Genomic DNA, 23,421 nt, shown 5'->3' on the forward strand with positions numbered 1-23,421 from the left:
CTTGCTTCTTCAATTTAATATCCGTACCTATTTACGCCCCTATAAAAAAGCTAAAGAAATATTTATAGTTTAGCCACTTTAAATCTACCATTTTTTGTTCTTCAGACTTCTTATTCATACTGCTTCGATATATTCATTTACCTTGCTTTCTCTCTCAATTTCTCTGTCTCTTTTTAATGAAACTTGCAAATTTCTTATTGTTAATGCTTTTTTATATGTAATATGCATATAATTTTTTATTCAATTATATACTTCCTATCACCTATCGTTGAGTTGTGCTTTCTCTGTAATTAGTTATACTATTCATCCTTCCTAAATGAGAAATTAATATATTTTCGAATTCTATGGCAACTAAGTAGTTAACTAATTGCTAGTTCAGAGAGACTCTCCAGAATTTTAGACCACAAATTTGTTTACAGTTAAAAGTAGATACTTTTTTAATATAATGACAATTTTTTTATAAATAATATTTATCGATTGTTTCACAACTATCACAAATAACTAGTTTATACGCTAAATGATTTTTAATAAATTTTTTTCCGATGCAGTAAACTGTTCGTACGTCGCTAAAGGAAATATTTGCTTTTTAAATTTATTTTTTAATTATTCTTTACACATACATACATGCATATGTATGTACATAAAAACATACATATGTATATTCTCTGCTCGTATTTAAGTGTTTGACTTAAATCATATTGAAGATCGACTTTCTTCTAACTCTTCGGTGCGCTTTCAGTGTAAGGAGAACTTCACTAGTGAATATTATCACTCCATTTGCTGAAACCGTTCACGAATGGCTTGAAAACAGCTCAGATTTATCATTGCAAGATGTTATCGTTTGAAGTAGCCTGCGCTCAGAAGAGTGTTGACAAATACAATATTTTTGTAATTCATTATTTACTGCGGAAAAAAATTCATCATACCACCTTTTCGAGCATCTGTTTATTTCCAGCTGTCTGATTTATTTCATAGCTCGTCCATTACACACCTAATTTTAAAATTATCTACTAAGTGCCGGTTTCTCAATATCTGGTTAATACTAACTGCAGACACTTCTTTCAAATGAGTCAGTGGCAAATTTGTGGCTGCACAAATGTATGTATTTTTGTTTTTTTGGATTTTATTTTTAGACACTGATAAAAATAATAATCGGTAATCGGTAGAGTTTTTATTAACTGCATTTTTTTCATATAATTACTTTCGCCTTGTGCACATTGACTGGCAAGTTCAAAAATGTGACGTCGCGAATTGAAAATTTCAGCTGGCGAATAATTATTTTTACTCGCGAATTAAAGTTTTTACGGAGAGTAGTTAGAGTGCTCTTTTACATTCAGTTCAAATTTTCAAATTGGCAAACGTATTTTTCCGTTCGGTGAGTTTACTTAACCCTTTTGTGCCCAACCAAATTAATTAGCGTTGTAGTCCAAACGGGGTACCTGGGTGTCCATTTACCTATTTATACCAAAAAAATCGGCTGTAACTTAGCATATTTCTGGGTATTAAATGTATATTGCTTTATTTATTGTACAATTTTTCATAGTTGATAATTTTTTAATTTTAATTGTATTGTAAAATTTTTCATGGTTCATAAATTTTTTTTTATTTTAATTGAGCGAAATGTAAAAAAAAAATATATTTTAGTTAATTAAATACTATTTTTATTATGTCTTATATTAGCTTAATTTAATAAATAAACAATTAAAAAATTAAGTATTATTTGTTATAACTTATTTATTTATACATCTTTCCGTCTATTTTGTATGTGGGTACCCCGGTCGGACTATTCGTGTAAATTTTCTAAAATTAAAAATTTTCTAGGATGAAAAGAAATATAAAATATTTGAAATGCATTTCTACATGTAAAATCAGTCTAATCGTGGGAATTCGAGAGGATTTTAAAAATTTGTTCCAAGAAAAAAAGTTATTTCGATGGGTATCCGAGTACCCGGTTGGGCACACTAGGGTTAATTTGCGGCTAGATTTCTTCTTTGACTCACGAGTTAAAATGTATGCTAGGGAATTTAGCTTTTGTGCTCGTTGAGTTTAAATCTGCCGCTCGCTAGTTGAAATGCCTACTTGTGAGATGAACGCACTAAGTGCCCTCAAAAAAAAAAAAAAAAACATCATAGTTTTTTTTTTAACTTCTTCGTTTGAGAGAAATTTTAATAGTTTTTAATGACATACATATTTTAGTGTTTGATTTAGTATGTAAAACCTCGCTACATACATATATGTATATAATATAACTTATACCGTGACAAAATTTATTTTATTTAAAAATTTGCAAATTTTAGTTTTTACTTTAAACAAATCTTTATCACACTACAACATATTCTACTCAATGTGTACCACTTTAATTTCTTTATTACGAATTGAGTAAGCAAATCTATTTGCATTTGATGATTATTTTGTAGTTGTTGTTGTCTTATTCTATTTTTATTACATATGTATTTGCAAAAATAGACTTCACTACTATCACATTTAGTATTAGAAGAGGTTAGACGACGGCAAATGCTGACATTGAAAGCGAGTTGCAGGCGCCTGTGGCGCGACTGCATTTTGGAAATAAAAAAATTTGTTCATCGATAATACGATACATATGTACATACATACGCGTACATTTAGTACTTATTTACAAATGTTTTTTCATTTTCATTATATTCCTTCTATAAATATAACATTTTGTCTTGACTTAACACTTTCTTTTATCGCAGTTGTATGTATATAAGAATGTATTTAGGCATGGCTTCAAATGCAAATACATGCGCATGTATTTTTCATTTTCTACACACACATACTATGTATGTACATGCATAAGAAGAATTTGTTTGTTTATATATATGAATTTATTTTCCATATTCTACCATATTAATACTAATATCATAGCTATTTTGTGAGTATCGTTTGTATTTTTACAAGGATTCTTCGTTTTTTCTTTGATGTTTTTTTTTTGTTCAGCGCAAAACGCTGCCTAACAGCTAATTTACATAAATACATACATACATACTAATTCTTGGTATTTTATGCAAATCAGAATGCTACTTTTCTGTTCAAAGAGATATTTTTTTAGATAAAAATTTTAATTTTACGTATGATTGGACGCCACAATATTCATCAATGTTTTCGGAAATAACGTGAAACCAGGATAACAATGACTTGGCAGTCGTAAAAACTTTACATTTATACTTTGAGTTGGTGTTGGACACAATGTTGCTTACGAGCGGAGCTTTTTTAAGTTTGCTATAAGTTATATGTATATAGTACCTATATATGTAGATCAATTTGGACCAAAACATATCACACGGGAGAGACTTTTAGAAGCTTTCAATTTATTTTACATATGTGGTTGCGTATAGAGTAGAAGCATTCTCGGGTCTTTGCTGATATAATGGCGTATAAAGGAAAAGCCCTCTCTGTCCAGGCCAACGATGCTCAGAGAGAACTTTCACTCTGTGCGCGTCTTTATAAAATCTACAGAGAGCTTGGAAGAGTTCGGTCCGCGGGCGTTAGTTTGAGCATCAGTGGTCTAGACTAGGACAGTGTCGACTAAAGAGAGCTCTTATTCTATTTGTGTCTACATAAAATCGCTTATGACGAGGATTAGTTGGGGTTCACAGTAACAGTTAAAATATAGCGCATGAGTATGCTGTCTGCCATTACGGACGATAACAGAGAGACTCTAAATCCCCTGCTTCGAGTGCATACCCCAGGCTCTTCGGTGGAGCTTGTCTTCTGGGAACACAGGTACTCTAGAGTGAGAAGTCATAGCAGACATGGCTCCATCTTTGTCGTGTATATTTAGGACTAGTTATTGCTGGCAATACATACAGTATTCTTGGAGGAATTTGTCCGTGTTATTTATTCCCAAATCGGACAACAGGCCTCTCGATTTAGATAAATCATGCAGACCTAATAGCTTAACTTCCTTCACTCTCAAAATTTTAGAGAGACTGTTAGACCACCATATTAGAGAGCAACTTAACACTTGCACTCCCTTATATGACACACAATTTGCTTTTGTCAAAGTGAAATCAACGGATTCGGGCTTACTCTATCCGGTTAGTAGAATCGAAAGTGCCTTCGAGGTCAAGCAGATCGCTCAGTGTAACTTCTTGTACATCGAGGGCATTAGTCCAAAGTGACTTAGTTCCTACTACTGTTGGTTGGATCGACGCTATGCTTCATGAGACTGAAATTACATCATCCTTGGGCAATACTCAAGTGAAGATCAGAGCCTTGGCCTCTTAATCAGACTACATGAATGTGGCTACGATATTGTGGGGTACGCGGTAGCCTCTGCTTCATGCCGATATTATTGGAATGACGCCAGGGTTGGGAAAATGGCCTTCTTGCACTTGATCCCAGATACGATCACTGGTACACAGACAGTTCAAGGCTGGAAGACAGTGCAGGTGCAGGTATTTTTGGACCTAGCATCAAACTTGCAATTCCCATGGACAATTTTAAACTGCGAAAAATTTAACCTTGAAAAAAGCTTGAAAAGCGCTTTTTTAGATATCTTTTCACTTAGCCAAGCAGCCATCTGGGCCCTTTAGACAGGCCATGCTCTTTGGATTCCCTTTAAAAAGAGAGAATTTTTTTTTAGAAAATGGAAATGACAACAGGCTATTTTCGGGGTATCTGACAGGTCACAAACAATTGCGATTCCACTTGCCGGCCTTGCCTTGAAGATAAATAATAACTTCATAGCATATTCTGTCACTATTCGACTTTGGCCAGATAAAGATTTATGGACTTTAAAGCTCCAGTGGTCGAACCCTTTTAGGATTCACTAGGGAAAACTAAGGTATCTTGGCCACACAGGGTTAGGGACTCTCTCTTTAAGGGACACACAATATCTTTCAGGTCGCGGTGGCCCTTGTCTTGATGCACCCAAGAATAAGCTAACCAACTAATGTACTAATGCTCTCTGCTATGGTGAAAGCTCTCTGCTGTTTTCAAAGATATAAAAGTCTCATCCAGAAAAGATATTTGTGCTCTCAGCTCGGTCAAAAGCTTTTATAGTTCGCTATGTTATACATATGTATGTCTTAACGCGTTAAGAAGGTGAACTCATTTGCAATAATTTTCACACAGCTTTTTGAACCAAAGTAGCAAGGATGTTTTTTGCCTGAAAATAAATCTGATTCGTGTGCACTCAAACTCAGCTTAACAGTGAATCTCTGAGCTGATGAAGAGCTTTGATCCAACTTTTGAGTATTATTTGAAATTGCCAATCTTTGAAATCATTATAAACATAATAAATAAGATTCATGATTTCTCCATTCGAACGTGATGAAGCTAAATCTGCGAACCAATGAATTTTTCACTTCATTCTCAAAACTTAGTAGATGTTTGCATAAGTTTTTGTTATTTAATGCAAACAATTTAGTTTAATTAAAAATTTAAATTTTATAATAAATAAACGATAAATTCTGCGCTTCGTCCGACTACATGTGCCAAACGCATAATTTAGAAACTCGTTTATTTGCTTGCTTTTTGAAAGTCTAATTCCTTATTTAAGTATACTCCAAAAATGCATATTAAAATCTTTACATTAATTACACTACATACAATATTTACAAGTTTACGCGAATTTAGTTTAAATTTAATTTTTCAGTATTGAATTGTTTATATTTATTGTATTTTAAATAGTTAAATTTATATTATTTGCTCCTAATTGCTTTTTAATTTTCACATTGCTTCTAATTCTGCTCGTAGTTTAAAATTAAACAATGCCTTTATTTTATTTTTTTTACTACAAATTTATGAATTTTTCTTTTTATTATTTTTTGGAAAGAAATTTAAAATAGCTGCCTTTAAATTGCATATTTTCGTTTTGTTTACCTTTTTTTTGTATTCATTTGTTGCACTCATTCTGCCAATATTTTATGTGTGCTTAAATAAGTATTCTTATGAAATTCTATGGTCATGTCTTACGCTTTTTGTTTTAAAGACTTTAATTTATATTTTAATGCTACATTCGTACGAAGTTATTGTTGTATGTCTTCCTGTTTATATTTTTGTTTTTGTTTTGTTATCCTTGGTGCATTTGATATGACGTTCATGTTGACTACTACATACATACATAAATGAGTATACATAAGTGAGTATATGTTATGATAGGCCCAATCCATCATTTTCTTGCAGTATCCTCGGCGGCTGAAAATAAAATTTGAAACGTCGTATATTTATTACTTTAAGAGCGCGCGGAAGTATCAAAAATGGAGCTACAAAGTTTTGGAAAAAATTTGGTATGAAATATTTTATGGAAGTGTTTGAAAAAAAAAAAAAATAAAACTATTTCGATTTAAGTACTTGGAAGAAAATTTCTAATATATACATTTTATTTCTCAAAAACTTCATAGCTACTTTTTTCTAATTTATTTTCAATGTTTCTTGTGCGGCCATTTACTCACCTCGATTCTATGCTAATCAAATTTAAGTTGCCGCTCGATAAGTGCATTTTCTTCCAGTCGTGTAGATATCTCTTAAATATAGGCTCCTTTCGTATTTATGACCACTTCTGTATGGGTATGTTTGATTCTGGTATTTCACATAGACATTTATATTTTTTATAGCGTTTTTTAATAAACTACATACTTAGCTATACATTTTATAAATGTGCGTTTGAATATTTTCGTAAGTCACTTATTTTATTTAAAATTTTTTTTAACACTTTTGAAAATGGAGTCTTTACTGATTATTCAAAATTACGTATAGAGAAAATTATTAAAACCGATTTGTTCTAATTTTTTATGTAAAAGATCATACCGCAATATATTTGAGAAAATTGTTAAAAAATAAAAAAAATATATATATTAAAAAAGAAAACCAAAAAATACAAAGATAAATTAAAAAAAAATTTTATTATTTCAAATAAAAACGCGGACGCCTGAGATTCTCAAACATAAACATGCATATTTTGAATTAAAAATTCCTTGAGCTAATTTTAAACACAAAAATATATTTCAATAAAACCAAAAATTTATTTATTTTTATCACTTTTGTATATTTGAGAACTTTTCCTTTTGCCTTTTTTGTGTTATAAATTAATGTAAATATATATATAATCGTATACGTATACTTAAGTAAAAGAAAATACTACGTAATAATGAACAAAAACTATATAGAACCAAATTCGTTTGTGTTTGACTTAAGAAAGAAATTAAGTTATTTAATAGAAAAAAATCTTACAAAGCCAACGATATTTCTTTAAAAGCTAAGTATTTACATACATACATATATTAATAAAAAATTGTTTTAAATTAATATTTATGAAAATAATTAAAATTGCATGCAACTTTTTAAATAAATTTTTATTTTGAAATTAAAAAGAAAGATATAGCAAATTAAAATAAAAACTTAGCGGCGCTAAGAAAATCAATACCTTTCCATCAAAATTAAAAGTTTGATTTGAATACAAAAATATTTTAAGATTAATGTTTGGAAAAAAAGTTAAACTTTAAAAAAATTCTAAAATTAAAAGAGCTTTTGAACGCACTTAATTTCTATTGCTTTATAGACTAAAATGACTTTTTTGCGATTTTACTTATTCAGTACAAAAAAAAAAATTTTTTACCAAAATTCGCTTTACTTTCAACTTTTAAAATTTTCCGTTTCAATTTGAAATCGACGTAAAATTTAATTTCTGTTGCATTTTTCATAAATTTATCACCGCTTTTTATAGGAAATTTAACTTAAACATATTAATTTTTTATATATACAGCAAAAAATGTATACTCAAATTTCGTTTAAGGTTATGTTTGTGAGTAATTTATTTTTCTGCATTAGTTTTCTTGTTGCTTTTATTTAAAATTACATTTTGAGTTGCCATTTCTACTATTCTTCGTCGGCCTTTGACGTAATTTACAAAATTATAAATAAAAAAGTTAAATTGTTTCTAAATTTTAAACAAATTTCTTGCTTGGATACAAATGTTTTTGAATTTAATAAATTTATGTGTTTTTCAATTAGGTTTTCTTATACTAAATTAAATTTTTGGCAAATTTAATTATTTTGCAAATTTTATTTAAAAATTTTTTTTTCACACCCAACATTGCTTTAGCATTTGCTGCGGCTAACAAAACTTGACCTCATTTCCACATTCAATCACCCTTTTCTCTTTATTCTTAAATATTTATTTACAGCTAAAATTAAAAATTTATTTCTTCTACACTAATTTAATACTTTACACAATCTACATTTGAATGTAGCTGATTTGTTGTTTGATTGAGTTTTTTCTTAGTAAGTTTGCAGCAAAACCAAAAATATTTTTCGGATTTTTTTTTTCAGAAATATTTCACCGTTATTTCTTCCTCAGCTGGATTGTTCATGTCTTTTCCGCTGTTTTCTTCTTCTTTTCTTCTATCTTACAAATTTGATTTTGTTCTATTCGATTCGTGTTGAGATGAAATGACTGCTTTCAACGTGCTCTGCACTTTCGGTAATACTTTTGTTTGATTCTTCTTTTATTCTCTTTTTTTCTCTTCTTAGTCTATGTATGTCAAATGCTTTCTTGTATGTGTTCTTAAATGTAATGAGCGTTCTACTATAGTACTCGATCTTAGACGATTTTTAAAATTCCAAAGATTATCTGTTGTTCGCTGCCCTGTAATGGTTCTACAGTTGAAAATACGTATTTTTTTATATTTTATTTTTTGAATATTTAGTATTAGAATTTCTGAAATAAAATTCACTCAATGAAAACATTATTTCACCACACAAAAAGACAAATCAGAAATTTCGGTTGTACTGAGCCTAAAAGCACTTGAAAAGTAGAAAGCCTTTGGAAAGCTCTAACCTAAACACAAAACCTTAAAATCAGCGATGGGCAGAGAGCTTTTACTCTGCACGTGACTATACAAAATGTATAGAAAGCTTAATATATATAAGCGACTATAAACTATTCACACGCACTTATTGAACGAGAAAACGAGTTTAAAAATACCATACATAATCGATAATCGACTAACAGTCGTTTATCTACTACTAGTCAACACTCGCAATAGGGGTGAATGACTTTTTCAACTATTACTGGAAGCCTTGGCGTAAACATACGCTCGTATGATATGCAGCTTTCACAAAATTAAAAGCTTTCACAAAAAATCTGTCATTTCAAATGATATTCAGTTTCTGAAAGTAAGCAACGACCAGAGAGAGCTTTTCGTCGTGATTGGTATATGAGCAGATTTTACTAAAGCCCAGGGCTTACAAAAATATGAAATCAAGTGAGTGCTTAAATTCGAAAAGAGTCTAAAAATGCATGAAAACTAGAATTAGGCATTGGAAGCGCATTGACACACTCCAAAGAATTCAAGCTTACGAATTTTTTAAGTTCAAGGTAGCAGAAAATTTATCGAAATGAATGAAAGTTCATTAAAATTGTCAAAACGTGTTTAAAAGCTGCGGAAAGCTTTACGCGATTTCCGAATGCTTTCATCGCTAAACACATTTATTTACAGCTTTCACCAGAAAACAAGCTTTCACCCAAATCCATAGTTTTTAAATATAAGATAGTGATTACGTACAGCTTCTTAAAGCCTTGCCCAAGCTCTTTTTGAAAGATTTCACAAGAAACCAAGCTTTCAATCAAATACTAAAGTTCCAAAATTATACTCTCAAAAACTACTCCCCCTGGCTATTACTACAGAAAATAAAAAAGCTCACTTACCTTTCTGGTTAAATCAGGCTTTTATACTTTCTTGACTAACTTAAGCAAACTGTTAATTTTTCATTACAGGTCAGCGAAAATTGTGTTGATTGCAGATTTTTGAATTTCGAAAAATTATAGTTTTGTGCAAAGTATTCATAAATTGTCTGGTTGATGCTCGTATTATTTAGTGGATGAAGTGAATTGTGATTAATGGTTTTTGTTCTTGATACATTTTTTGTGCTGCTACAAATTAGTGAATTATTTTTGTATGTATTTATTTACAAATATTTGTTTTTTTTTTTGCAGGTGAAGTTGATTGCTGTGCTTTTGTTTTTCTAATATCTGTACCAATGAGCCTGTAAAATTTCAATTGATTTATGTATTAATTTAAGTCGATTAACTGACCTAATTGTGAGTGTGAGATATGTTAATCGGTTTTCTTAGATTAATCGATTAATCGTTTTAGCTGAGATACTGAGATATATTGACGAATACACAACTTAGTGATTCGACGACTTACAACAAATATGATAGCCGGTTTATTTTATTATGACTGCTTAAAAAACTGTTGCGTAGATCGATTAATCGTTTAAAATGCAAGTGAGTGAGTTGTATGAGTATATTCTTAGTGAAATCTTATTTTTGCATGTATACGTAAATTTTTAATTGCTAATTTTTGAAATACTAATATTTAGTAATGCCTTTTAATTTTTGTTTCTAATTTACTCAAATGCCTTTTTGTTGCTTATACTGAAGTAAGCTTAATACTATTTGCATGAATATTTCATTAAATTTTGTTTTAATACTAATTTGCGCGATTCATTTTGATTGGCGTTTATGCCCTCTATGAGTTGTATGCTTTTGAGAGTTTATTGTAAAGTTATATTTTACTCGTGCTGTGGCTTTTTGAAATGATTTTTTAAATTGAAATACTGTTTTAAACAAAGAGTGTTGAATAACAGTGATTATGTGTGAAATTCAGAAATCCTTCCAGCGACCTTTTGCCCTTGATCAAATGAGAACACTTTGAAACTTGTGCTTAAAGCTTAAAGGGCTTTCGAAAAGTGGCACTCATTAATAGTATATTGGCAAAGACGCTGCGGTTCCCGGTTGGACTCACAGAGCTTTCCACCTTGCACTGTGTACATATATAGAAAGTTTAAAATTAAAAAGCTCGACACAGGTGGCTATGAAGTGCACCTATGCATGCGAGCCGGATATTTTTTAGCTTTAAGCTTTTAAGTGGGCATTTTCCAACGGCATACAAAGCTATATAGAATTCTACCTAGAAGCGGTATTGCTATAAAGATATACATTTTTTGAGACCTGAAGCCGGAGCAGAGATGAGCTCTCAGGCAAAAATGCTTGTCGGTTCTGGAAAGATTTCTGAAAACTTTTTGATATATGAGTCCAAAACAATTTAAAATAGTTTTCAAACAAATTTCGATTTGCGACCTTCGACAAAATGACTTTTTGAAGTAAATAACTTTCTCAAGACACACAAATATTAAAAATTATATTATCCTATTAGACACCAGACAGTACAAGAATTAACTCTTTACCAACAACATTTAAGTAAAGCCATATTTATGAGCTATTATTTTAACTGTATCAAAAGTACCTTTCAAACGCACCTTTCATGTCATTTAGAAAGCCCTAAACATCACAATGCTGTTTCCTCTTTCGAGCAGTTCGAATCTTACTTATGTAATAGTAAATTAAATTCAATCACTCCTTTTGGTGCACCCCTAGCTGAGCACACTTGCTGAGCAATGCTCGTCAGCGGCCGCATTGATTCAGTAGAACCCCTTGCCGCTGCTCACCATACTCAACACCGTTGCACCCAATTTCCAACTAAATCACATTAGTCATCATTTCAATGTATTGTAAATGTTATCGGCCACCTCCTCCAGTTCGTTGGCGATGCTAGCAGCTGTAGCCCCAATATTGCCGCTGGCATTGTGCGGTTCATAGGCTGTCGGTGTGTTACCCTCCAGCGCCACTGTAGTGACATGCTCGCGACTCTTGCTACTGCCCGCCTTGCTGTGACGCTTGCCACGTTCACGTTGTTTTTCGTTGCCAAGCGGCTCGTCGCCCAAATAAACGGTGTGATAGCTCACTGGACTGACAGAGTTGCAATTGACTTGTACCCGACTAATCGCCAAGGCGGTGGGTGCCGAAGCGTTGACAACAGTTTGTCCACTTGTTGACTTACTCAGAGCGCTGCCGCTGGTTTGGATACTATTCGGTTGAGCAGTACGCTCAATCGCTGTGTATGTGAGCGAGGCATAGTCGCCGTAGTCGTCGGAAATCTGCGTGGAATGTGTATCGCCGGAGAAGGTGTCACGTGTAGTTGAACTGCAAATGCCACCCATGGCCGAGACGGTGGTGCCAGCGGTCGCTGCTGCTGAGACTGATGTTATGCCCGCCGCGTGATGACTAATATTGTCGTGACAAATTTCCGCATAGATATTCTCTTTGTTGTAGTCGATCATATTGAGCGCCTGACAGATGTTGCCTGTTGGATTGTCCGATGCTGATTCGTCGCTCGAGAGCACCAGCGAATCGCGCACGCTTGAATAGGGCAGATCATCGATCAGGCTGGTGGGTGTGAGCGGTGAGGCGAGCGCCGAATGGTGGCCCAAAATGCCAAGACTGTTGGCAACGCCAGCGTTACCAGCGAGTAGTGAAAGTCCACCGGCAGCGCGTCTGCCTGTCACCGGCTCGCCAATGTTGAAGTCCAGACGCCTGTCAGCGACGGCTGCTGGCTTTCCAGCTACGCTACTACTGCCATTGTGCTTTAGCTGCGCCATCGAGCGTTTGTTGTCATGTAGCTGCATCTTTTGTGGCAACGAAAAGTTCAGCAGTTGATGCAGGCTCGAGGAGGATTTGCTGTACTGGCGCGTTTTGACGTGGAACTCATTATATAGCTTCTCAGTTATAAATGACTGTGGTATCAGGTCCTGGTTATCAAGGTCCTCCAGGTCGGTGCCCGCTTCGGAGATGGTATCGTTTGGCAGCAAGTCGGGCTTGCGTGCCGCAGCGCCGCCGCTAATGAGCTCGATATCCTGCAGCGACATTGACTTTGTTATCATTTTATTGCCACTCGTCTCTACCTTTCTCAGTTTCTCATCAATGGTTGCCAATGTGGTGGTCTCCGTATCTGAGCAGCCGATATCCGAAGCGCCACCACTTGGTTCGGAAACAGATTCATGCGCATCATGAGTTTGCGCATTTGGCTTGTCACCGAAACGTTCCTGCAACAGCTTTGACATATCCGAATAGCGCTCCATGCTCATGCGCTTCGCTTGCACGTCCAATTCGTAGGAGGTCAACGTGTGCGCAGCGTGCTTGTCTTGCTTGCGGAACCACTTTTTCTTTGTCGACTGGAAAACTTTCATTTTCTCGGTAATGCGGTTTGCACTGCTCGCCGCGCTTTCGAAAGCTGCCTGCGCTGCAGCTTCCTTCGCCTCCAGATTGGCGAGGTCGGATTTGCTAAGAAATATAATTGAGTCTTCCTTCTCATGCGCCGGAATTGTGGTCTTCTCTCGTCGCAACAGCTTAGGCAAATGCAGTGGCTTGAGGATTTTCAAACCTTCGCCACGGCTCTTGGAACCCGAGCGCTCCGGACGGTGCAATATTTCCACTTCAACCATCTTTAAGAACTGATCACAATTGAATTGACAAAATTTGAGTATATTTTGCACATTGGGATTGGCGAGCATGCGTTGTTCGCTTTCGAAACCAAGTGAGCTCTTCAACAAATTCATCTCTTTGGACAGATGCAGCTTGCGTAAGTGCAGTGGACTCTGCACCTCCACATCCTCAATGGGACAGGCGATCACCACATTTTCGGTGGTTATGTGTGTGATGCACACATTTTCGGGTATCGCGCTATTGCAGCCATGTGGACCGGAAATGTAGCGCAGTGTCAGCGGCAATTCGCGCTGTGGCGTTATCAACGCCGTTATGCGATGTACGCAATCCGGATTGGCCTTTTTATTCGCCTCGTTTCCGATGCCGCCAAGCTTTTGTAATATTTGTGGTATGCCTGGCTCGATTTCATAGAATTTGCCCTTTGTGGAGAGCGAAACGTACAACACCTGCCGGTTCTCGTTCAACAGCTGTGCATAGCGGCCCTTTTCCTTTTCACGGCCATGATTGTTATTCGATTTTGCGGTCACACTACCGGTACAACCGATCGTATTGGAGTGGTCTTGCTTGCCATCCTCGAAAACGGCTAGCAGTCGGAATACTTGACCACCCCGTGCCGTAGTCTTCACATATTGTGGTCGATTGTTGGTCGGTGGTGGCGGTGGTTGGGTGTACATGGGTAGACAACTTTCAGCGGGTGGGTTATTGACGTTGGGCTGGGACTCGGTAAAGGCGGGCATATTGTCGACTGAAACGAATTTGTATACACGTTCGCGTACGAGCTGTATTAAGGAAGTGTAGAGGGTCGCCGTTGCTGTGCCCTTGTCATTGAGCAGAGAAAAGTAGCCTGAAAAGAGAGAAATGAGGAAAGTGTTAAATGTGATGCTCTACAAGAAGGTGTTTTAAGCTAGAAAATTTGGGGAACTAAAAACTTCTTGGCGGAATTTTTCAACTTTTGAAATGATAATATTGAAGGAAATACCTAAACACAAAATTTGGCCGGTAGGTGGCGCGAAGATCTAAAGTTTGAAAACCTGCATTAATGGTCCGACTTAGTTTATATTTAGAATAAACATGTATGTACATACATTAGGGCAGGTCAGTTTTTTTCCTATGCGAGTATAGGATTCTAATTCTAAGCAAATTTACTGAAGAAAGTATGGGCCTTTGCAAAATAGGTTTCCAAGCAAATGTGAAAATGTTTACTGTTGCGCTGTTGCGAAAAATATAAATGTAGAAATGGATTGCTCATACCAAAAAACCATTATAGCATGTTTTTGTACAAAATTAAGGAATTTTTTACGACCCTACAGCAAAATGCTAAGAGATCTATTTTCGAAATTTAGCAAACTCCAAATTCAGATTCCGAAATTCGAATAACTGCACAAAAAATGTTGGCATTTGTTAATTTTTTATTTGTTTTTTGTATTAACAACTAATTAAAGCCAGCCTTAAAAAAATTCTTTTTTCAATTACTTTTTATACCCGAGCGCACTTGTGCACAAGGGAATATTAATTTTGTTCACATAACGGTTGTTTGTAACAGCCAAAACGAATCGAGATAGATATAGACAAATGTATACATAAATGATCAGGATGAAAAAAGAAATCGATTAAGCCATGTCTGTCTGTCCGTCCGTCTGTCCGTCTGTCCGTCTGTCCGTCTGTCCGTCTGTCCGTCTGTCCGTGTACACGATAACTCGAGCAAAAATTGAGATATCTCAACGAAATTTGGTATGTAGGTTTCCCTTAATCCAAGGTAGGTTGGTATTGAAAATGGGCGAAATCGGACTTTAACCACGCCCACTTCCCATATAACGGTAATTTCCAGAAATACGAAAACTGCGATATTTTAGTAACTACTGAAGATAATTCACTCAAAATTGATATTTACAATAATTTTTAGACGAAAAATAAGAATATTATAAATTTTTGGAAAATGGGCGTAGCCACGCCCACTTATGGTTACATGTGTATATCTTGGTAACCGCTGCACCAATTTCTTCCAAACTTGGCACAGTTATTGGCCTTCGCATAACATACCAAATGGCCGAAAATTTTTAAAATCGCTCAATAACCACGCCTACTTCCCATATAACGGTAATTTTCAGAAACACGAAAACTGCGATATTTTAGTAACTACTGGAGATTATTCACTCAAAATTGATATTTATAATAAGTTTTAGACGAAAAATAAGAATATTATAAATTTTTGGAAAATGGGCGTAGCCACGCCCACTTATGGTTACATGTGTATATCTTGGTAACCGCTGCACCAATTTCTTCCAAACTTGGCACAGTTGTTGGCCTTGGTACAGCATAACAAACCGCCGAAACTTTTTAAAATCGGACAATAACCACGCCCACATCCCATATAACGGTAATTTAGAGAAATACAAAATCTTCGATAAATCATTAAATATTGAAGCTAATTTATTCAAAATTAATGCTTGCAACAATTCCTTACCAAGAAATACGTCTATGGTAAAATTTTGGAAAATGGGCGTGGCACCGCCCACTTATGATCACATATAAGTATGTCGGTAACCGTTCTACCAATTTGTACCAAACTCGGTATGGTTATTGTACTTGCCACGTGTAAGCAAAACGTTGAAAATTATTGAAGTCGGACTAAAATAACGGCCGATTCTCATATAACGGTAAATTTAAGAAATGCTTGAAACTTCAATATTTCGTAATTGAAGGACGCTAATTTACTCAAAATTGATACACCTCGGCTTACCATCTAGCGGAAGGTTTCAGAAGGGTGAAAAAACATATATTTAATACTTGCGCCGGGTATTTAATGTTCGGCTCCGCCCGAACTTAGACTTTCTTACTTGTTTTTTTTTCGCTTCAGTCGGTGTTGTAATGAACAGCATACATACATACATACGCATGGTTTTGGAGGGTAAGTTAAATTTTTTGTGTCGATTTTTCGCAAAGGTTTCAGAGATAGACTTAAGTCTTAAGTTTATAATCAAAAACATAACTTAACTGAGAAAGAATTAACAAATCTAATTAAAATTATTTCATTTCTACTCTCTATTCCAACAAATTTGGCATTCACGGGAAGAAATTGTCTAGCACTTAAAAATCCTTTTTAATTTTTCTTTTAAATAAAATACTATATTTATTTGAACGGTGCTATATTTCTTCCAATTTTTTTTTTTGAAAAAGTACTATAAATATCTTAGAAAATGTTGGCAACCCTAGTTACAACCGACAAGTTTTACGACTCAAGGGCGGGTATCTTTGGTATTTTAGTCAGTAATACGGGTATCCAAGAATATGTATCATATCAGGAAATTTTTTCAGCTTGCTAGTTTTAGATTTTGTAATTTTTTTTTGGCGAGTTAAATTTGTTGGTAAAATTTTTTCCTTAATAGCTAACCAAAGACCATTTAAGCAACGAACATAAATATAACAAATCAATAACTTCATATGCAGGGGAGACCTTTCAACAACTCCATTAAATATGAGGCTGCTGTTTGAACTGCATTAAGTAATTTGCAATTAGCACGTAAAATGGAAATGTTTAATGGGGCAGAAATATGAAAGAACCGGAGCAAAGAGATTATATTTGAAGGGGAAGGGTAACTTTAAGCCGCTTGCCTACGGGCTAATAACTACTAAAATTACTAACAATATGTATGTACATTAGGTTGGTCATTAAAAAATTAATTGAACGACTTTTTTCAGTGTCAATCTCAATCTCAATCGGTAATACCACGGTCACAAATATCACATATACGTTTTGGTCCCAATTAGAGATGCTTAAGGCGTTTCATCGTGCGGATTCCTCTATAGGGACTCAAAAAATTAAAATTAACTTTTTTTTTCATCTAGTACTCAAAATCGATACTAACATAGTCCAGTGGTTGCGATTGGAGTCGGTTAAAAAGATGAAAAAAAAATATCTAAATTTTTTGAGTCTCCATACAGGAATCTGAACCTTGCCTGAAGAAAGAGACCAAAATTTAGTTATCCTCGACTATACTAGTATCGACTTAGTGTTTGGGGCTTAGGAAATCTGATGTAAAAATTTGATTCCTATATTTAAGGAGCACCCTAATGTACATAAATATATACGTACTACGAGTACGGGAAGAACACTCAAGGCAGCCATGTTGTTGGTTAAACTTTAAGGCCGCGTTGGTACAAATGGAGGGTCATGTCACTAATGAGCCAATATGTTTCAAAGTTTACGAAGAGGTACGCGCCGCACAAGTATGTATGTATATGCGTGCACGTACATACGAATGTAATACGAGTATTTACTACGTTGCACTATGTTGTAGTTGTTGTACGTGCGTGCGGCATGTAGCGCAGAGAATATTTGATAAGGACTTTGGGATATTTTTGAAGTGCTAACCGCTGAAAGGAATCGGTATATCGTTGAGTATCAACTCGTTGCATACGAGTATTATACAGACTTATTATATACTTTTATTTTATATCAATTAACGAGGTGGATTTAATTGCTCAAACATTTGCTGACTTTTCGCCAGTGTATATAATAAATAATGTGCGCGTTAAATTCTTGATGGTGCTACTTATTTTCAGGGGAAAGTGGTAAGCTTAAAATGGCCACCATGGCAGAAGAAATGTGTTCGCAAGTACACCACTGTCAACTCTTCAACCAGCCAGCTGCCTACATTCAATCGTATTTTGTAGTATACAGAGACGGCCGGGGGAGGGGTCAAGCATTCTCCGATAAATTTTGATCTCACTGTAGGTGAGTATAAGGTCTATAGGCCAGTCGCTTGGCTATCAAAATAGAACGTCTGATTGAAGTAGGCTTGGAAGTCAAGGCTTGAGGCTGAAGGAAAGTTTATGAGAAAATACGTCCCCTTCAGCTCTAGTGCACAATTGCTGCCATACTCTTATTGACCGTTGGGAAGATGCCTGTAGAGAGGAGCCACTTGGAAGTAGCACCGCAATGTATACACCGATTTCGAGTTTCGCTAGGTAAAGGCTATTTTTTAATCCTTAAAATTTTCTTTGAGGAACCAAAGAACAGTGTAGACTCAACACAAAAAAAATAAATTCCAGTGCTTCATAGCAAAGCGTCGTGACCGCTCAAGCGTGAGCAGAGGGCCAAGAAACAGAAACTGAAGAAAGTGTGTTTTAGCGTTAAAAATGTATTATAGACTAAGAAATTTTATCAAGACAACTAGGCAAGTGTGAACACCCACAATGAAGCGCAAAGAAGTTGAAGATTTTTGCTTATTTTGGCTTAGTATTGCATACTTTTAGGCGATTAGGTTATGTGGTGACTATAGCTTCATTTCTTATGGTTCTAGATGTAAACATTTATGCCTAGCAGGGCCATTCTAGCAACTGGCTTTCAATTCTGGCAAATATCTTGAAAGCTTTTTTTATCTTTCAAAAGACTGATTTAAAAATCTGCTAACGAGCGTCTTAGCGTTTTTCTGTTTGTGTTTTCTAAAAATTAAACGAAATTTAAAAATATATACATCTTTTTAAAATAAAAATTTAAAAGAAAATTTAATTAAAAAAGGAAACAAAAAAATCAACTGAAAAAAGAAAAAGGAACAATAAAATAAGTTTCTAAAAATTAAAAAAAAAAATTAAAAATATGCTTCTTCTTATAACAACAAAATCTAAATATTAAAATAAAAAAAAAATAAAAATTACTGAAAAGAGAAAAAATGAACAACAAACAAGTTCTCAAAAATTTATTACAATTAAAAAAAAATACTTTTCTTTTTAAACAAAATCTAAAAAGGAAAGGGAGATTACAAAAATATTATTTCTTTTAATACAATAAAGTCTACAAATTAAATTTTAAAAAAGTTTATAAAATTTTTTTTTTAGATAAAACTGTACATATGTTTTTTAAACAAAAGATAAAAAAATTTGATAAATAAATAAGAAAAAAGGTTTTTAAAAATTGGGTGAAATTAAAAAAAAATTTAACAATCAAATGTAAAAATTAAAAAACAAAATTAAATAAAATAAGTTTCTATAAATTTTATTGGATTAAAAAACTGTAAATTTTTTTAACAATAAAATCCGCTGCTCGAGGACTCGAACTCGGATCTCTCGAACTGCACGCCAGTGGTGCTCACTCGGCCAATTCGACTGTTAGAACAGCGCGAGGAAAATGCTATGCAAGTGCTTTCTGTCAAAGGAGCTTTTCACCATGAAAGTTGGCAAGAGAGCTTATTCTGTAAGGCTTTTGTGCCAGAATAAACCAAAACTTTCAAACTATGTCTTACAAAATATATTTAACTATCATAGTGATAGGTCAGGAAGTACTTTGTTCAAAAGATTTTTTTCCCTTGTTAGCTTTTAATTTGCATATTAATTTGATATGACAAAAAAGCTCAGTATATGTACCCACATATGCAAGGAAATTCAAATAAGCTACAGTCACGCATCCTTCCTCGCGACCGAAAGCTTTCACTATTTTTTCGTTTTTCCACAGCGAAATTTTTATTTAAATATTTATGCAGAATAGCACAAATAAAAGTGCATCAAAAAGAAACTTAAAATACTTCTCTACGTTCTTTCTCGCTCAGGGCACTTACTCACACACAAAGTAAGTGCATAAATAATAATATTTTAATTGCATTTGATTGCATTAAAAAAAAAAAAAAGTAAATGAAACCAGAAACCGCACAAAGCGCCAGACTAGCAGCAGTCAGGAGATACTCAACTTTTACTGCATGTCACATGCATATACACACATACATATTTTGATATCCTTTCATGCATTCAATTCTACATTTTCGCATTAAATAAGTTTGTGAAGTCCTTCGTTTTTACTTTTCCACTTTATTTCATACTTTTAAATGACAAATAAATACGCGTATGAACTGCGCATAGAGCTGAGCAACGAAAATTGCAAGAAAAATGCGTAGCAATGGCGACAGCTATAGAATGCCGCTGAAAATTGGTAGGAAAAATTGCGGCAAGTGGCGAAAATGAAATCAAAGAATGTTGGAAATGAATGCCAAAGAGATTCCATTTGTGCATTTATTTTTTATATTGTTGCGAAATTGCATTTTTTGCACAATGATTTTTGCTTGCCAACGATGGGCAATGACTGCGGGCGTAAATGCTACGCCCAAATGAAGATTGGAATGATGCGTTGCGCTTTGTCGCTTTTTTCTCAAAGTGAAATTGCAGCGCTTTATGCGAGAAAGCTGCTTGTCAAAAAAAAAAAAAGCTGCTGAGCAGGACGAGAATATCAGTCGGTCATTGGAAGATTATCTTCCGAAGATAGTACGCTCCCTTCCTTAAAGGACATGCCATTCTCACTGGGCTGCTGAAGTATTAAAACTGGCACTTAAAAAGACTTCAACTTCAGATGCTGTTAGTTTTGAACCGAGAAAAATAATCTTGAAAAACTTAAATGCAGCTAGTTTTTAGAAGACATTTAGCATGCTCCCTAGAAGAAGAATGACTTGGTTAAATAAGTACATCCCTATGTATGTACATAAGTACACATGCATTTATATGTAGCTGCCTGCGAGGGATGACTTCATTCAAAATCAAACACGAAAGCATTTTTCGACGAGGAACTTTTTTTTTAAATGCAAAACAAAACACTTGGAGTGAGAAAGGCCTTAAAAACCAAACCGAAATTTTTTACTACTAAAAAGTTTCGCCCTTGAAATATGAACTTTTTTTAAACGATGACAGACAGCAAGTTGTGCAACTGTCACTGCAAACATTACGCAATTTTCGCTTGCTGAATTTTTTACGCAAAAATTTTGTCATCATTTCAGAAAGTTTTCTGGTTTTTTATGCATCTGTATGTCTAAATATGTATGTGTATTTCAGTTTGTTACACAACAACAAAAATATTTTTCACACTGCATAAATTAAAAAGCGCAATAGCCGTGGAAAAATATGTTAAAAGAGAACTTTGTAAAGCGTAACAAATTTGTTATGAAAAAAAAAAAAAAATATTTTGCGTTTTTCTTATCGGTACCTCTAAATTAGGGTAATTGGTTACACTGGATCACAGTTCGGTTTTAAAATTTGAAAACCTGTTCCTTTAAAGTAATTAAGCGACCAATGAAAAAAATCTATGGATAAATAAGAAAGTAATGGGTGATCAAATGAAAATTTGCAAGGATTTTTTCTTATGTAATATGAGCAGAATAGAACGTGACTCAAGTGTACTTGGCGTATGAGTAACATTCTTTCCTGCTCATTTTTCATACAAAACATCTTTGCGCAGTTTCATTTCACCCCTCATTCCTGCTTTATTTATCCATTGGTTTTTTTCGTTAGGAGTTTGCTTTTTTTGTAAAAAAAAAAAACAAATATAAAATATAAAAAGTTGGCACGAAATTTGCTATTTATTAATTTGTTCCCCGTTCAAATTTAATTTTTTTTTCATTTCATCAAAAAAAAAAAAAAAAACTTTGGAAAAATTTCTTTTCAATTTTTAATTTTTCTTCAGAGTTGGAAACGGCCCTTATAATCCGAGCCATATACAAAAGTATCAAAGTTTCAACTTTAAAAAAATTCAACAAATTTTCATCAAAATTACCAACTTTTTAATATAAATTTCTAGAAAATTTTCGGGTAAGTAGCACAAAAAAAAATAAAAATCAACGTGAACTTTCAGTCGTTAGAAACTTAGACTTCGTTATAATATATGTATATATAATGGGCTATAAAACTGCATACATGACAATTTTCTAAAAGTTCAGCAAAAAGGTAAAATTTGTTAACATTTTAAAACTTCAATTTATATGTTTTTATGACAAGGAAAATATTTTTATGAAAAAGTAAAAAAAAAAAAAAACAACTTGAAAAACTTTTCGAATATTAAAAAAAACGAGTAATTTTTAAGCACAAAAACAACAAGTTGTAAAAATTTAGGAATACCGTTAATTTATTCATGATACAATGTTCGAAACTAAACCAAATTATTATGGGTCCACCCTTCGAGGTACACCATTTCAGATAATAAAGAAAAAAAAAATGTATCAAAACTGTTAACTTGGTTTAACCCTTTGTTTAGCGCTGAAAAAACTGGCATTACCTGCCGTTCGGTTCCATTGTACCCCTAAATAACAAATAATAAAAATAAAGTAATAATGTTGGTCCGACGACTCTAGCTGGTAGTTTCCGCTAGATTTACAATAGCAATACCAATTATTAAAGAAAAAAATTACAAGATGAAAAAAGTATAGACTGCATAAAAATAAGCAAAGTAAAGAAGTTACATAGCTCAAAAGCATCAGATATTGATATTAGAACACAATAAAATCTCAGTAGGGTGGATTGGACCCGGCCGGTAGACAAAGAGTTTAAGTTATCTGGTAACATACGTACAAAAATATTCCGATTCTGATCGAAAATTCGAAAAATGCTCTTTTCCCTTTAATCCGCAGAAGGTTCTCATGTTCACAAAAAAATTCGTTCCAAAATAAATCATCTTACCACCCTATCGCAAAAATCAACACGCAAAACAAAAAAACTTTACAAGTTTAAGTAGGTGGTATCTTCACGTTATCTCAACAGCCGCTGTAGCCGAGTGGATGCGTGTTCGACTAACAACTGTTGGTCGCGAGTTCAAATCCTGGCGCACGGGCGTTTTTCTTCTTTTGTTTTTTTTTTTTCTATTTATAGATCTATAAAGCGATACGCGACACATTATTTTAGGGTATCAATGATCTCCTCGCTTGTAACTCATTACATTTGCCTGCTGGGTTAATATTCAGAGTACATTTCTGAAACGTGGTACACTGCTGTGGCTCTGTCGCCAGAGATCTGCCTTTGCCCCTCTCCTAGGCCAGAACACTTTGAGATACATATAATGAAATTAGTGTGACCACAACTTTACATCAAAGTTCTCAATAAATTATGAACGCGTGAATTAGACTATTATGCAGAAACTATCATAGTGATTTATAGTTTTGCTTAAGTCGACTTAAACAGTTTTTGCGTTTCAATCTTGGTACGAATAAATGTCATACACACATGTGCATATTTCGAACTTATTTATGATTTATGTATCATACATACTATGTAAATTATGTCATGATCGTATGCATTCACATAACTAACTAAGTACCTGCTAGTAGTCACTGTGGTTTTTAGAACTCTGCCTAATCAAA

The 23,421-nt window shown here is 34.0% G+C and overlaps 1 protein-coding gene across 6 annotated transcripts in view; it reads right to left on the minus strand.

Moving 5' to 3' along the window:
- Positions 1-8,555: 8,555 nt before the first annotated feature.
- Positions 8,556-23,421, minus strand: part of LOC118735860 — a 548,047-nt gene continuing 533,181 nt past the window's right edge. For 4 of the 6 annotated variants that reach the window (XM_036465840.1, XM_036465841.1, XM_036465842.1 and 1 more), the window contains one exon: positions 8,556-14,159. In XM_036465840.1, the coding sequence (XP_036321733.1) occupies positions 11,530-14,159 (2,630 nt within the window). In that variant the 3' untranslated portion in view covers positions 8,556-11,529. The remainder of the gene's footprint in view (positions 14,160-23,421) is intronic. The other 2 variants (XR_004992653.1, XR_004992652.1) reach the window with 2 other exon arrangements.

Source organism: Rhagoletis pomonella, unplaced genomic scaffold, assembly GCF_013731165.1.
Source record: "Rhagoletis pomonella isolate Grant_MI unplaced genomic scaffold, Rhpom_1.0 Rhpom_scaffold_00003, whole genome shotgun sequence".
NCBI lineage: Eukaryota > Metazoa > Arthropoda > Insecta > Diptera > Tephritidae > Rhagoletis > Rhagoletis pomonella.